The following is a 15,224-nucleotide window of genomic DNA, read 5'->3' on the forward strand; positions in this document are numbered from 1 at the left end:
ATAGGGTTGAAGTCAGTGATATTGTGTGTAAGTGTGTGTATGTGTGTAGACTATAGGGTTGAAGTCAGTGATATTGTGTAAGTGTGTGTATACAGTACATAACTGTAAACACGTGGATTTATTATACATTTACATACATTACTACACACTACTTAGCGTAAGAGTGCACTAGCCATAGCCTACTGTAGCAGGTTGTCTGAAAAACTGCAGCCTACAAGCTTAAATCAGAATCAGTTTATTGCCATGGTAGTTTATACATACTCTGAATTCCTTTATCTCAATGGTGGAGAATCAAAGAGATTGTGACCAAGGTGAGGGGTCCCATGTAATGTGAATTAAACATGAACTACATTTCCCACACTACAACAGATGAAATTGCAATAAATAAGATTGCAAACAAAATATATTCAAGTAAATGCTGAGTTCAAATGAAAAACGATGTATGAATGCTTTTGTGGTGAGTAATAGTCAAATAAAAGTAATCTGGTGTGAGATGTGTTGGCCACATGTATTTACCAGTCATACCCAGGGCTTGGCCTTATGAGTAACAATAACATGGAGAAGTACAGCTCGATGGAAATTCTTAATATTACATGGTTTGCCCTGTGGGATGTGAACTTCATTGATTGATTGATTGAAAACTTTATTAGAAGATTTGCAGAAGTAGGTACATGAAAGTACATATTACATACAAGGTCAACTAACAGGATAAAAACCCAAGAAAGCCACTGGCTTATTTCAATTGGGGTCCTTGATTCTCAATTCATCGTTCTCCATCGTTCATCGTCATGATTACTTTCAAAGGCGTTAGACTTATTGAGAATAAGAGTAGCCATTCTGCTCTGCTCTGCGAGAGATGGAGGAAGAAGAAGGCTCTCCCTTGGCTGCTGCTGATGAACGGCGAACATTGACCGTTGGCCCGCGCACACTCAGCGCCGCCGAGTTGCATACAGAGATGGGTAACCTATATCTAATCGTGCACCCCGTGTTACGTCACAAGCTAAAATCCAATGGGGTTGCGAGGTACAACCCCTGTATTTTAACTTGGAAAAGTCCGAACGAACCCCCTCCTTGTCAACGCCCACCTGGCTGGAGTGTGCCGATTCAAAGAGGAACAGGAAATAGAATTCTCTCGGATGACGTCACTGACAAGTCAATCCGTTTTCGTTTTCAAAAGGAATATCGAACTGACAAAACATACACAGATCATCTATGTTCTTGTTTGTGTTCTGGAAATAGAAAATAAACTGCTATTATAGTCAATCCGTTTTCGTTTTCAAAAGGAATATCGAACTGACAAAACATACACGGACCATACAAATGTCTTGTTGCCCCTTTCAAATAGTCCGTTGACTCGTCGTCAAGGCTGCGTTCGTAAACATCTCTCTGAGAGCGCCAGAGCGCACACTGGGCTCGACGTCACAGAGCAACCGAGTCATTTGATTGGACAAGAGGCATTCCACGAGTGCTGATCAGATTCCCCAGAGCGAATGTTACGAACGCACGCAGCCCGGATAGACGCGAAACAACCCGGAAATCAGTGAGACGGAAAAGCAGACGAGCGAGCCAGTCTGTTGTCTGCCACCCGGAGGTACAACACGTGTCTATGGATTCACAGTACGGATGTTGATCAATACATGACGACGATGATGTGGTGTTGATATGAGATATGAGGAAAGACGTTTATACACAACCACGCTAGGCTAGGCTGCTTTCTGGGTCATGTGGAGCTACGGAAGCCCGTCGTCGTCGTCACGAGGTTGTCCTGTCTCTCTCTCTCATAGGAGCCTGTCTCTCTCTCTCTCATAGGAGCCTGTCTCTCTCTCTCTCATAGGAGCCTGTCTCTCTCTCTCTCTCTCTCTCTCTCTCTCTCTCTCTCTCTCTCATAGGAGCCTGTCTCTCTCTCTCTCTCTCTCTCTCTCTCTCTCTCTCTCTCATAGGAGCCTGTCTCTCTCTCTCTCTCTCTCTCTCTCTCTCTCATAGGAGCCTGTCTCTCTCTCTCTCTCTCTCTCTCTCTCTCTCTCTCTCTCTCATAGGAGCCTGTCTCTCTCTCTCTCTCTCTCTCTCTCTCTCTCTCTCTCTCTCTCATAGAAGCCTGTCTCTCTCTCTCTCTCTCTCTCTCTCTCTCTCTCATAGGAGCCTGTCTCTCTCTCTCTCTCTCTCTCTCTCTCTCTCTCATAGGAGCCTGTCTCTCTCTCTCTCTCTCTCTCTCTCTCTCTCTCTCTCTCTCTCATAGGAGCCTCTCTCTCTCTCTCTCTCATAGGAGCCTGTCTCTCTCTCTCATAGGAGCCTGTCTCTCTCTCTCATAGGAGCCTGTCTCTCTCTCTCATAGAAGCCTGTCTCTCTCTCATAGGAGCCTGTCTCTCTCTCTCTCTCTCTCTCTCTCTCTCTCTCTCATAGGAGCCTGTCTCTCTCTCATAGGAGCCTGTCTCTCTCTCTCTCTCTCTCATAGGAGCCTGTCTCTCTCTCATAGGAGCCTGTCTCTCTCTCTCTCTCATAGGAGCCTGTCTCTCTCTCATAGAAGCCTGTCTCTCTCTCATAGGAGCCTGTCTCTCTCTCTCATAGGAGCCTGTCTCTCTCATAGGAGCCTGTCTCTCTCTCTCATAGGAGCCTGTCTCTCTCTCTCATAGGAGCCTGTCTCTCTCTCTCCCTGTCTCTCTCTCTCTCTCTCTCTCTCTCTCTCTCATAGGAGCCTGTCTCTCTCTCTCTCTCATAGGAGCCTGTCTCTCTCTCTCATAGGAGCCTGTCTCTCTCTCTCATAGGAGCCTGTCTCTCTCTCATAGGAGCCTGTCTCTCTCTCCTGTCTCTCTCTCTCATAGGAGCCTGTCTCTCTCTCTCATAGGAGCCTGTCTCTCTCTCTCATAGGAGCCTGTCTCTCTCTCTCATAGGAGCCTGTCTCTCTCTCATAGGAGCCTGTCTCTCTCTCATAGGAGCCTGTCTCTCTCTCTCATAGGAGCCTGTCTCTCTCTCATAGGAGCCTGTCTCTCTCTCTCTCCTGTCTCTCTCTCATAGGAGCCTGTCTCTCTCTCTCTCTCTCTCTCTCTCTCTCTCTCTCTCTCTCTCATAGGAGCCTGTCTCTCTCTCATAGGAGCCTGTCTCTCTCTCTCTCATAGAAGCCTGTCTCTCTCTCATAGGAGCCTGTCTCTCTCTCTCCTGTCTCTCTCTCATAGGAGCCTGTCTCTCTCTCTCTCTCTCTCTCTCTCTCTCTCTCTCTCATAGAAGCCTGTCATAATGTTGGCTGAGTTGCCAGATCGGCTCTACTGACACGTCACTTTAGGGTCAGGCGTGGACTGGACAGCTGATCCCAGAACAGTAGAGAAACTTGATCTTTCATTGTCCAATTGTCCAGTTAATCCGCCTCCGCGGTGTCAAAGGCTGTCAGATCAGCAGCCATGCCGAGAACTAATCGAAGGTACAAGGCCATGCAGCAGGTGAACGGGTGTGACCCTGTGGTCCGCCTGCTGCCCCGCGGTGCCCGGGTGCTGGTGTTCTGTCTGCTGGGCCTGCTGACCCTGGCCATGGGGCTGGGCGTGTACCTGGCCAACCAGACCCCCAGCAGCGCCAGAGACCGGCTCCCCGTGGGAGATCTGACCAGAGACAGGGTAATAACAATCATAACATCATTGTGTTTTTAATCATTGATGTTTCAAATTTGCAGCTTTTTTTTGTTTATTCTTGTATGTAAAGCACCCTGTGCATCCGTGCTATATAATATAAATAAAGTTGTACTTACTTACTTACTTACTTTAATATATTAATAACTTTTATTTGTATAGCACTTTTACTGCAAGCGTTGCAGCTCAAAGTGCTCCAATCATTATATAATCATCATTTCATGATTTAGTCATTTAAATGCAATATTAAAAAGATGGGTTTTTAGTCTTGACTTGAACATTATGTGCTGAGGTTGCATCCCTGATGTAAACTGGCAGTGAGACACAATCTGGGTGCATAAAATGAGAATGCAGCCTCACCAAATCTCTTCTTTTGTACATGTGGTACACAGAGAAAACCAGCGTCAGAAGACCTGAGAGCTCTATTGGACTGATATGCTAGCAGAAGACCTGAGAGCTCTGTTGGGCTGATATGCTAGCAGAAGACCTGAGAGCTCTATTGGGCTGATATGCTAGCAGAAGACCTGAGAGCTCTATTTGGCTGATATGCTAGCAGAAGACCTGAGAGCTCTATTGGGCTGATATGCTAGCAGAAGACCTGAGAGCTCTATTGGGCTGATATGCTAGCAGAAGACCTGAGAGCTCTATTGGGCTGATATGCTAGCACAAGGTCTTTCAGATATTCTGGTGCTGTGCCAGTGAGAGCTTTATAAACAGGCAGAAGGATCTTGAAATATATTCTGAATTTAACAGGAAGCCAGTGTAGAGTCTCTAAAATAGGAGTTATAGGTTAGGGTTAGGGTTGGGAGTTACTCAACTCAATCAGCCATACCATTGCAATTGTTGTGTTAGTCCAGTAATTATAATAGTTTTGTATTCCAATATTAGCATTACTGTGAGATAAGAGAAACTTAGAATTGTATGCAGGGTCGGAGTGGGACTCATTTTCAGCTCTGGAGTTTCATGCCTCAGACCGGCCCACTTTAGTTCACAACCGATTACAGTATATTACAATCATGTAATTACAACCTTGGTATTTTAGTCTGTAATAGCGGACTCACTGTTCTCTACAGTCTTCTCTACATTTACAGGATGCTATGTCATGGGTTTGCTTCATTGTTCCCACACTGGTACAACAGCTCACCTGTGCCTTCTACTGTGATAGCAGCAATCCCTTGCTGGACACCACTAGGGGGACCAGGTCCCATCAAACCAAATGTGGGACAAGGAGTATGTTTGTGTGGGACAATGTGGGACACCCTCTCAACAGGCCCGGACCGAACTTTAGGTGCCCCTAGTAGCATCCGCTTCCCCTGGCCGAGTTGAGAGCTATGTCTATCCAATCTTTTAAATATATATGCATTTCCATTCTGTTTCCTATTCTGTTTGGTTTATTCAGTAGCATCCAATAATAGACTATGCAGATAAAAACTTAACAAATATATGTGACGCGATCTGGTGGAATGATCAAGGAGGGGGCAAAGTCATTTTTCTGTTTTTTACATATGCTTAAACTACAGATTGTAAGCTTTCAAATGATGTGTCATACATAGACATCGGGAAAAAATGTAAGACGACATGAGTATTTGAAACTTGTTTAACCCTGAAAACTAAATCCTGAGGAAACGGCTTTCAAAGATTTGGGACTTTTTCACACCTTCACACCGGCAGGTAATGGGCGGTAACAATAGCTGGTCAACCCCAGCCCCAACCACTCCCCCTCTAGATTGACAGCTATCAGCTGTCAATACCTGTCAGTATTGGTCACTGGGTCAGATAGCTATAGTTATACAGCTATAACATTATTACCTAGCAAGGTATTACCTCCTAAGCTAATTACCCAGCTTATTATTATTTATGGTTGTTGTAACTGTTATTGTTAGTCTTTTAATGATACAAAAAAGTCTTCAATCAGAATCAGAATTTATTTTACAGTACACAAGAATAAAAATATTTTGCTTTGGTTCTTCAACAAGGTACATAGTCACAATAATAAGTAGGGCTGGGTATCGCCACTGATTTCCCAAAACGATTCGATTCCGATTCACAGCTTTCGATTCGATTCACGATTCGATTCGATTCGATTCCGATTCGATCTAGTTACAATATACATTTTTTGCTTGAATATGAAAGAGATTCTCCGAACTAATGCTATAAATGGTTCAAGGAACCCTATAACATGTAGCATTGTTAAACATATCAATGAATTGACTCCAAAGCAGTTACATGAATGTACTTTTTATTTACATATGACTTTGCTTTTGTCCAGCTCATCTCTATCGTCACATTTTTAAAATCCAAAATGCACCCAGACATCTGACTTTAAGCCTGGTGGTGACTTGAGTGTCCCTGCCATCGCCATGTTTATAGATTTTAGTGTTGAGACCTCACGTTGCGTGAGATATGATAAATTCTTGTAGCGCGAGATCTGGCCACGAGATCTCGTTGCGGGTTGAAGCTGCAAGCAAAAAAAAAAAAGATCTCGGGATTTATGAATCGATAATCGCTCATTTAATGAAGATCGATTCAGAATCGGGAAATCGATTTTTTGAACCCAGCCCTAATAATAAGTAATAAAGTGATAAGTATAAGTGATGGTAGTCGCACTACAGCAGAACAATGGTGCGACAAGCTGTGCAAAGTACAATCAGTGTGCAAACATTAGTGTTAGTCACTGGGTCAGATAGACTTTTCAAAGAGAAGTTTACAGTACTTAGCTAGATGTTGCTAACATTATCACCTAGCAATGTTATTACTGTAGCTAATTAGCCAGCTTATTATTATGGAGGCATTAAGAGTAATTTGCTGATGTCTTGTGCTGGAAATAGTGCAGTGCTCAGTAGTCAATGTCCAGCCTTATAGTTCAGTTTCAAGTTTCAAGTTTCAAGTATAGTTGGAACTGAGGGCAACAACTGAGAACATACAACAGACTATACACAGGTAAGCATGCAAGGTCTGTGAATTGACTATCAATAGATAATAAATCATGACACAGTTCAAAATGCTGTATCTATGCCCAACTGTTCTTGTTATTCAACAAAATATTGCCAGTGAGTTGTTGAGCTGCTGTGTCTGGTGGGGCGGGGGGCATCAAAGCTGCAACAGAAAGAAGATAGTATATTAAAATATTGCCTACAGTTACTGGCACTCCATATTCATAAAATACTACCATACCATGTTCCTAAAATACTACCATACCATGTTCATAAAATACTACCATACCATGTTCATAAAATACTACCATACCATGTTCATAAAATAGCTAGCCTAATACATGACAATGATAATTACCTAAAGTGCTCAGAGTAGTGTTAGCGGCTAGCGGCTAGCTCGTTCATAACAAAGAAAGCAACAGATGTTTTTAAACTTTTAACATTTCTGTAATCTATTACACTTGACATGTTACAGTATTCCAGTATTACACACTGAACATGAGTCTTACAACTTTGACAACGTAGACATACTACTAACCGTACTTACAACATAGACAGACTACCGAGCTACAACAATGCTGCTAGCATGCTAATAACAATGGTGGCCAGGAACAATGTGGTTTCAGTTAGTTGCTAGTGGGTAATAATAAAGAAATGTCTAAATACACGAACACACTGGTTTCAACTAGTAACTAACTTAACTAACAAATTCGCTATGTACATAAAATAGAAGATCTTACCTTACGAGTCTTAGTGGAGTGAACAAACAAGCACGCTGCTTCCTGACTCCTCTCGTAGCCAAATCGATCGACCAATGAGAAACAACCTGGAACCAGTTCCTCCCCTCCCACAAGGGAAGATTTCCCAGCAGGATTCAGGCGAAAAATAAGCTTATTTTGTTGACTAAGTAGTACACGTATTTAACTATCGTAAAACTGCTCGAAAAAATAACGAGTGGGTAGTTCAAAACCTTAACTTGTGTCTGGTGACAAAAAAACGAAATCAGATTTTTTGGTTTAAAAAACGTTGAACGCAAATTTGAAGCCTTTGCACTTTGCGCCCGTTTAGCAACTCCATGACGTCACGTCACATATGTGACAACTGACAATGAAAAGGGCTACCTGTAGGCGAAATCATTTTTCTGTTTTTTACATGTGCTTAAACTACAGATTGTAAGCTTTCAAATGATGCATCATTGGAAACAAATTGAAGACGACATGAGTATTTGAAAGTTGCTACACCTGAAATCACTAAGCAGAGAAAATGCCTTTCGAAGATGTTGTTTTTTTCTCACCTTCACAGCCAGGTAATGGGCGGTAACAATGTCTGGTTAACCCCACCCCCAACCACTCAGCTGTCAATATCTGTCAGTGTTACTCACTGGGTCAGATAGCTAACATTATTACCTAGCAAGGTATTACCTAAGCTAATTAGCCAGCTTATCATTATGGAGGCTTTATGGTTGTTGTACCTATTATTCTTTTAATGAAACAAAAAAGTCTTGAATCAGAATTTATTTTACAGTACACAATAATACAACTCTTTGGCTGTGGTTCTTCAACATTAGCTTTGCAGCAAGGTACATAATCACAACAATACCATCATCACAATAATCACAAGTAAATAAGTAAAGTAAGTAATGAATTAAAGTAAAGGTGCTGTGGAGTCTGGTGGGCATGTGGTGTCTTTTGCCTCATCTGAACAGAATTCTCTGATCAAAAATATACTTCTGTCTGGCCAGATCCAGGGGGCTTGACATCAAAGCTGAAACAGACAAAAATAAACACAGTTAGCTAGCTGTACACGGTATCAACAACACAACTTATAAGAACATGTGCTATGCGATTGTTTTAGAAAGTATTACGCAATACCACACACAACTTACTAGCTAATGCTAGCTAGCTAACACGGCTAGCCCAACCCAAGTAACAAAAGACAAACAGTTAACTAACTGTACACAGTAGCAACAACACAACTTATAAGAACAGCATGTGCTACTATGCGATTGTTTTAGAAAGTCTTTAAAAGGCAATACGACGACACAGAACGTACTAGCTAATGTTCGCTAGCTAACGCGGCTAGCCCAACACAAACAAAGGACTGTAGGCTACTTACATGTGGTATGTTGATCCCGTGAAATCCGTATGTTGTCCTAGTAAAGTTTCATTTCTTGGGGACTTTCTTTGTGCCTTCAGTCATTACTGAACAATTGATGAGCTAAACAGTGTTCATTCTAAACAGTGATCATTCTAAACCGTGTTCATTCTAAACAGAACACATTCTCAAAACAAACACGGCTTCCTTTGTCCCTCCCCCTAGAGCTCAACAGCCAATCACACCCAAGTGAAAGCGTATGTTATTTCATGACAAACAAGCCTATTTTGTTGCTAGATTACACTTATTTAATGAACGTAAAACTGTTCGGAAAAATAACGAGTGGTTACTTCACATCTTCAAGTTGAATGTTAGCTGAAAAAACGAAAATCTGAGTTTTAGGTCAGAAATACTTTAAAGACGAATTTGACGTATTTCTGTTTTCCGAGAGGTGTCTGGTTACATCGTCAGTAGACACATATAACAAATATATTTTATTTGAATGTGAACCTCACAATAAAGTATCTGTATGGAGCAGAAAGTGAAGTCAAAGTGCAGTATCAATTTAGGCTAGTATATTAATAAAGAAAAGTAGCCTGACAGTGTTAGGCCTGTAGATGATTGAGTATGTAGGCTATCTAGCTAGCTAACTTGCCTCCCATTTGCAACACAAATGCATTGACATAGCTGTCAAGGCTAACACGCGCACACACTAGACGAAAACATAAAACACAACTCTGCACTCATTCAGACTAAGTTAAGGATAAACCAATTGCCCAATTGACCTAGTCATTTTTCACAAACTACAGATTGTAAGCTTTCAAATGCTTTTGAAATCAGATTTTTTTTTAGGACGACACAAGTATTTGAATGTTGGTGCACCTCAGACAGAGACTGGGAGAAAAATCACTCTGCTGCAGCAACAAACGCTGTTAACAGCTAGCGGCTAACAGTGGTACATCGCTACGAACGTCTAACTACGTTTTTATAACATCACACAACATGCTGAGGGAACATGAACATGCTAAAAACACATAAACAGATGAACACACAGTCCTTGATTTTGAACACATCCTAAAACAAAAGTATGTTTACAAGTAAAGTGGTCACTTACCAGTAGCCTACGGCAAACGAGAACAGTGAATCCAATCCACAAATTATAAGTATTTAGTGATCGTTAAACTGTTGTTTGTTATATCGAGTGGGTACTTGATACTAGATATTGTTGACACAATAAGTTTCACTTTACGAGCCCTTTGAGTCAGCGGGTGGTTCGCACATGCAGCCAGCTCCCTATATCCACGTGGGGCCGTTGCCATGGGAACATGAATGCTGTTTCCTGATAGGCTGAAGACGTTCCATAGAATCTGGACGTTCTGCTGCAACTGAACATGTCAGCGCTTGGTTGCGGCGCTTTGTTGCGGCGCTTAGATGGACACTGGCCCCGTGGCCGCGCAAAGGGGGACATCTGGTCACCCTATTTATATGGTATCGGCCCAGAATGGTACCGGCCCAGCCGCCCAGAACGGTATCGGCTTGCAAGTACTACCATGACTGAACACCGGCCCAGACCGGCCAAAAACCAGACCGGCCCACCGGGAAAACTCCAGATCCTCCCGATTAGCCACCCCGGGCCTGATTGTATGTACTATATGACTGCACAGTTAATTTGGGTCAAGTTAAGCACTGTTGTAGCTCATATTAAATTCTCACAGAGATGAAAACATTTGTCGACATCATTGAGATGTGGATGTGAGTTCCTTAGTTCCCCCCTCCCCCAGTGCCCTTCCATAAGTCTGCATGTCCCTGCTAAGGCCTGATTTATCTTGTTTTCTTCCTCTCCCCCCTTTCTCTCTCTCTCTCTCCATCTCTCTCTTCCTCTCCGTCACTCTCTCCCCTCCTCCTCTCTCCCTCTCCCCCCCTCTCTCTCCCCCTCTCCCCTCCTTCTCTCTCCCTCTCCCCCCTTCTCTCTCCCCCTCTCTCTCCCTCTCCCCATCTCTCTCTCCGCCCGCTTTTCCTCACTCCCAACCCTTCTACCTCCTCTCATCCTTCCCTCCCTCCCTCCCTCCTCTCCTCTCCTCTCCTCCCTCCCTCCTCTCCTCTCCTCTCCTCTCCTCCCTCCCTCCCTCTCTCCTCTCCTCTCCTCTCCTCTCCTCTCCTCTCCTCCCTCGCTCCCCCAGTTGTCCCACAAGGTCAGTAAGTGTTCTCCGGCCCAGGTGCGTGGCCTGGCGTCTCAGGTAGACGGGGCACGGCTCTGGGAGACTCACCTGAGACCCATCCTGGTGGAGAGGCTCCCCGGGACCCCTGGCAGCCTGGCTGTACGCCAGGTGAGACCCTGACCCTAACCTGACACCCTGACCCTGACACTAACCTGACACCCTGACCCTGACCCTGACACCCTGACCCTGACCCTGACCCTAACCCTGACCCTGACCCTGACCCTGACCCTGACCCTGACCCTGACCCTGACCCTGACCCTGACCCTAACCTGACCCTGACCCTGACCCTGACACTAACCTGACACCCTGACCCTGACCCCGACCCTAACCCTGACCCTGACCCTGACCCTGACCCTGACTCTGACTCTGACTCTGACCCTAACCTGACCCTGACCCTAACCCTTATGGGTGGTTATGGTTATAAAGGACAAATAAAGGACATTTCTCTCTGTTTGTCTATTTTCCACCCCCCTGTCTGTCTCTCTCTCTCTCTCTCTCCCTCTCTCTCCCCCTCCTCCTCTCTCTCCCTCTCCTCCTCCTCCTCTCTGTCTCTCCCTCTCCTCCTCCTTCTCTCTCTCTCTCCCTCTCCTCCTCTCTCTCTCTCCTCCTCCTCTCTCCCTCTCCTCCTCTCTCTCTTTCTCTCTCCCTCTCCTCCTCCCTCTCCCTCTCCTCCTCTCTCTCCCTCTCCTCCTCTCTCTCTCCTCCTCCTCTCTCTCCCTCTCCTCCTCTCTCTCCCTCTCCTCCTCTCTCTCTCCCTCTCCTCCCTCCTCCTCTCTCCCTCTCCTCCTCCTCCTCCTCTCTCTCCTCCTCCTCCTCTCTCTCCCTCTCTCTCCCTCTCCTCCTCTCTCTCTCCCTCTCCTCCTCCTCTCTCTCCTCCTCTCTCTCCTCCTCCTCCTCCACCCTCCTCTCTCAGCACATCTCGTCCACCCTCTCCTCCCTGTCAGCGGGCTGGAGCGTGGAGCTGGACGCCTTCGTGTCCCAGACCCCCCGGGGTGCGGTCTCCTTCTCCAACGTCCTGGCGACCCTCGACCCCTCGGCCCCCCGCCGCCTGCTGCTGACCTGCCACTACGACAGCAAGGCCCTGGCCCCGGACCCCCACGCGCCCCACAAGGTGTTCCTGGGAGCCAGCGACTCCGCCGTGCCCTGCGCCATGATCCTGGAGCTAGCTACCGCCCTGGACGCGCAGCTGGCTGCCCTCAAACAGCAGGTAGGAGCCCCGAAACAGCCCCGAAACAGCCCCGAAGCAGCCCAGAAACAGCCCCGAAACAGTCCCGAAACAGTCCCGAAACAGTCCCGAAACAGCCCTGAAACAACCCTGAAACAGCCCTGAAACACTCCTGAAACAGTCCTGAAACAGCCCTGAAACAGTCCTGAAACAGTCCTGAAACAGCCCTGAAACAGTCCTGAAACAGTCCTGAAACAGTCCTGAAACAGTCCTGAAACAGTCCTGAAACAGCCCTGAAACAGTCCTGAAACAGTCCTGAAACAACCCTGAAACAGCCCTGAAACACTCCTGAAACACTCCTGAAACAGTCCTGAAACAGTCCTGAAACAGCCCTGAAACAGCCCTGAAACAGTCCTGAAACAGTCCTGAAACAGTCCTGAAACGTAATATATATAGATCTAGTTCATGTTAGTGTATATATACAGTGGGTTCGGAAAGTATTCAGACCCCCTTACATTTTTCACTCTTTGTCATATTGCAGCCATTTGCTAAAATCAATTCATTTCATTTTTTTCCTCGTTCATGCACACACAGCACCCAATATTGTCAGAAAAACACAGACTTGTAGAAATGTTTGCAGATTTATTACAAAGTAAACACTGAAATATCACATGGCCATAAGTATTCAGACCCTTTGCTGTGACACTTGTATATTTAACTCAGGTGCTGTCCAATTCTTCTGATCATCCTTGAGATGGGCCTACACCTTCATTGGAGTCCAGCTATGCTTAATTATATTGATTGGACTTGATTAGGAAAAGCACACACCTGTCAATATAAGACCTTACAGCTCACAGTGTAAAGTCAGAGCAAATGAGAATCATGATGTCGAAGGAACTGACTGAAGAGCTGAGAGACAAAATTGTGGCAAGGCACAGATCTGTCCAAGGCTACAACAAAAAATTCTGTTACACTTAAGGTTCCTAAGAGCACAGTGGCCTCCATAATCCTTAAATGGAAGAAGTTTGGGACGACCAGGACTCTTCCTCGAACTGGCCGTCCGGCCAAACTGAGCATCCGGGGGAGAAGAGCCATGGTGAGAGAGGTAAAGAAGAACCCAAAGATCACTCTGGCTGAGCTCCAGAGATGCAGCGGGGAGATGGGACAAAGTTCTAGAAAGACAACCATCACTGCAGCCCTCCATCAGTCGGGGCTTTATGGCAGAGTGGCCCGACGGAAGCCTCTCCTCAGTGCAAAACACATGAAAGCCCGCATCGAGTTTGCCAAAAAACACCTGAAGGACTCCCAGACTCTGAGAAATAAAATTCTCTGGTCTGATGAGACCAAAATCTAACTTTTTGGTCTTAATTCTAAGAGGTATGTGTGGAGAACACCTGGCACTGCTCATCACCTGCCTAATACCATCCCTACAGTGAAGCATGGTGGTGGCAGCATCATGCTGTGTGGTGTTTTTCAGCTGCAGGGACAGGACGACTGGTTGCAATTGAAGGAAAGATGAATGCAGCCAAGTACATTGATATCCTGGACAAAAAACATTTCCAGAGTGTACACGACCTCAGAATGGGCCGAAGGTTCACCTTCCAACAAGACAATGATCCCAGGTGTAACAGAGTTGGGAATGTATGTTTAGTTGTGGTGAATGTAGATGAGTTTCGCCGTGCTTGAGCAGCCCTGGTTATTGTTGGAGCCCCCCTTTGGAGTTTGGGTGTACTGCAGGTCTGCGCGTTCTTTTGTCCTTCTCTTGTTGCCGTACTCACGGTGGTACCAGAAAATGGCCGCCATCTTAATGGATTCACAAGAGTTGCAGAACAGAGAAGAATTGTGTTTTATATATCTTCTCTGCAGGTCTTCTCTGCAGGTCAAATAAAAGAATTGATTGAAAGAAGTTTGGCTGTTTGACCATCGTTACACAAGCACACAGCTAAAATAACGAAGGAGTGGTTTCAGAACAACTCTGTGAATGTTCTTGAATAGCCGAGCCAGAGTCCTGACTTAAATCCAATTGAGCATCTCTGGAGAGACCTGAAGATGGCTGTCCACCAACGTTCACCATCCAACCTGACAGAACTGGAGAGGATCTGCAAGGAGGAATGGCAAAAGATCCCCAAATCCAGGTGTGAAAAACTTGTTGGATCATTCCCAAGAAGACTCATGGCTGTATTGGTTCAAAAAGGTGCTTCTACTAAATACTGAGCAAAGGGTCTGAATACTTATGGCCATGTGATATTTCAGTGTTTATTTTGTAATAAATCTGCAAAAATGTCTACAAGTCTGTGTTTTTCTGACAATATTGGGTGCTGTGTGTGCATGAACGAGGAAAGAAATTAAATTAAATGAGCAACACAGCTAAACGTGTGGGTAGCGGCCCAAAAATATTTGCCAAAATCCCCTTCTGTTGGTATTCACTCTCGTTTTGTAATAAGGAAAAAACAACACACATTGGCCATTTTTTTTCGGGGACCTCAGTAGTGTGTGGAAGATCCATACGCAGTCACAACAGTTTGGCACCTCCTCCTCATGCTGGTCACCAGCCTGGTCACACACTGCTGTGGGACGGCATCCCATTCCTCAACTAGGATTTGCCGCAAGTCAGCCAACATGGTTGCGTTGGTCACTCTGGCACATACAGCACGCCCAAGCTGATCCCACAAGTGTTCAATTGGGTTGAGGTCTGGACTCACGGCAGGCCATTCCACCCTCTCCACTCCCAAATACAGGAGGTGCTCTGTGATGATCCTGGCTCTGTGGGGGCGAGCGTTGTCATCCTGGAGGATGGAGTTAGGTCCCAGATTCTGGACATATGGGATCGCCACTGGCCCCAGAATATCATTCCTGTCAATTAGGTGCCATTCAGGTGCCAGTCACACACCTGTGACTGACATACACCTGCCAGCACTTGAAGCTCAAAACGAGAGTGAATACCAACAGAACAATATTGCAGGGGATTTTGGCACATTTTTATTGGGCCGCTACCCACACGTTTAGCTGTGTTGCTCATTCCACGAATGCATGATCCTAACAAGTTGTACCTCGTTGTAAAAGTGACTAATCAGGCTTTCCAACCATATAAAATACAATACCAATTGGTATTATTAAAGGGGAGGAAGTATCGACTGGTACTCTGGTGCTTTAGTACACTGGTACTGGTCATCCACCATCACCAGCATCACCTTCTCTG

General features: G+C 45.2%; 1 protein-coding gene across 1 annotated transcript in view; it reads left to right on the plus strand.

Moving 5' to 3' along the window:
* Nucleotides 1-3,272: 3,272 nt before the first annotated feature.
* Nucleotides 3,273-15,224, plus strand: part of LOC308165404 (glutaminyl-peptide cyclotransferase-like protein) — a gene marked incomplete at its 3' end in the record, with an annotated part of 42,525 nt that continues 30,573 nt past the window's right edge. Inside the window, exons 1-3 of the mRNA XM_080539562.1 lie at nt 3,273-3,602; nt 10,822-10,968; nt 11,774-12,067. Coding sequence (XP_080395688.1) covers nt 3,393-3,602; nt 10,822-10,968; nt 11,774-12,067 — 651 coding nt within the window. The 5' untranslated portion in view covers nt 3,273-3,392. The remainder of the gene's footprint in view (nt 3,603-10,821; nt 10,969-11,773; nt 12,068-15,224) is intronic.

The sequence above is a fragment of the Nansenia antarctica genome (assembly GCF_963989245.1).
Source record: "Nansenia antarctica genome assembly, chromosome: 9".
In the NCBI taxonomy this organism is placed as follows: domain Eukaryota; kingdom Metazoa; phylum Chordata; class Actinopteri; order Argentiniformes; family Microstomatidae; genus Nansenia; species Nansenia antarctica.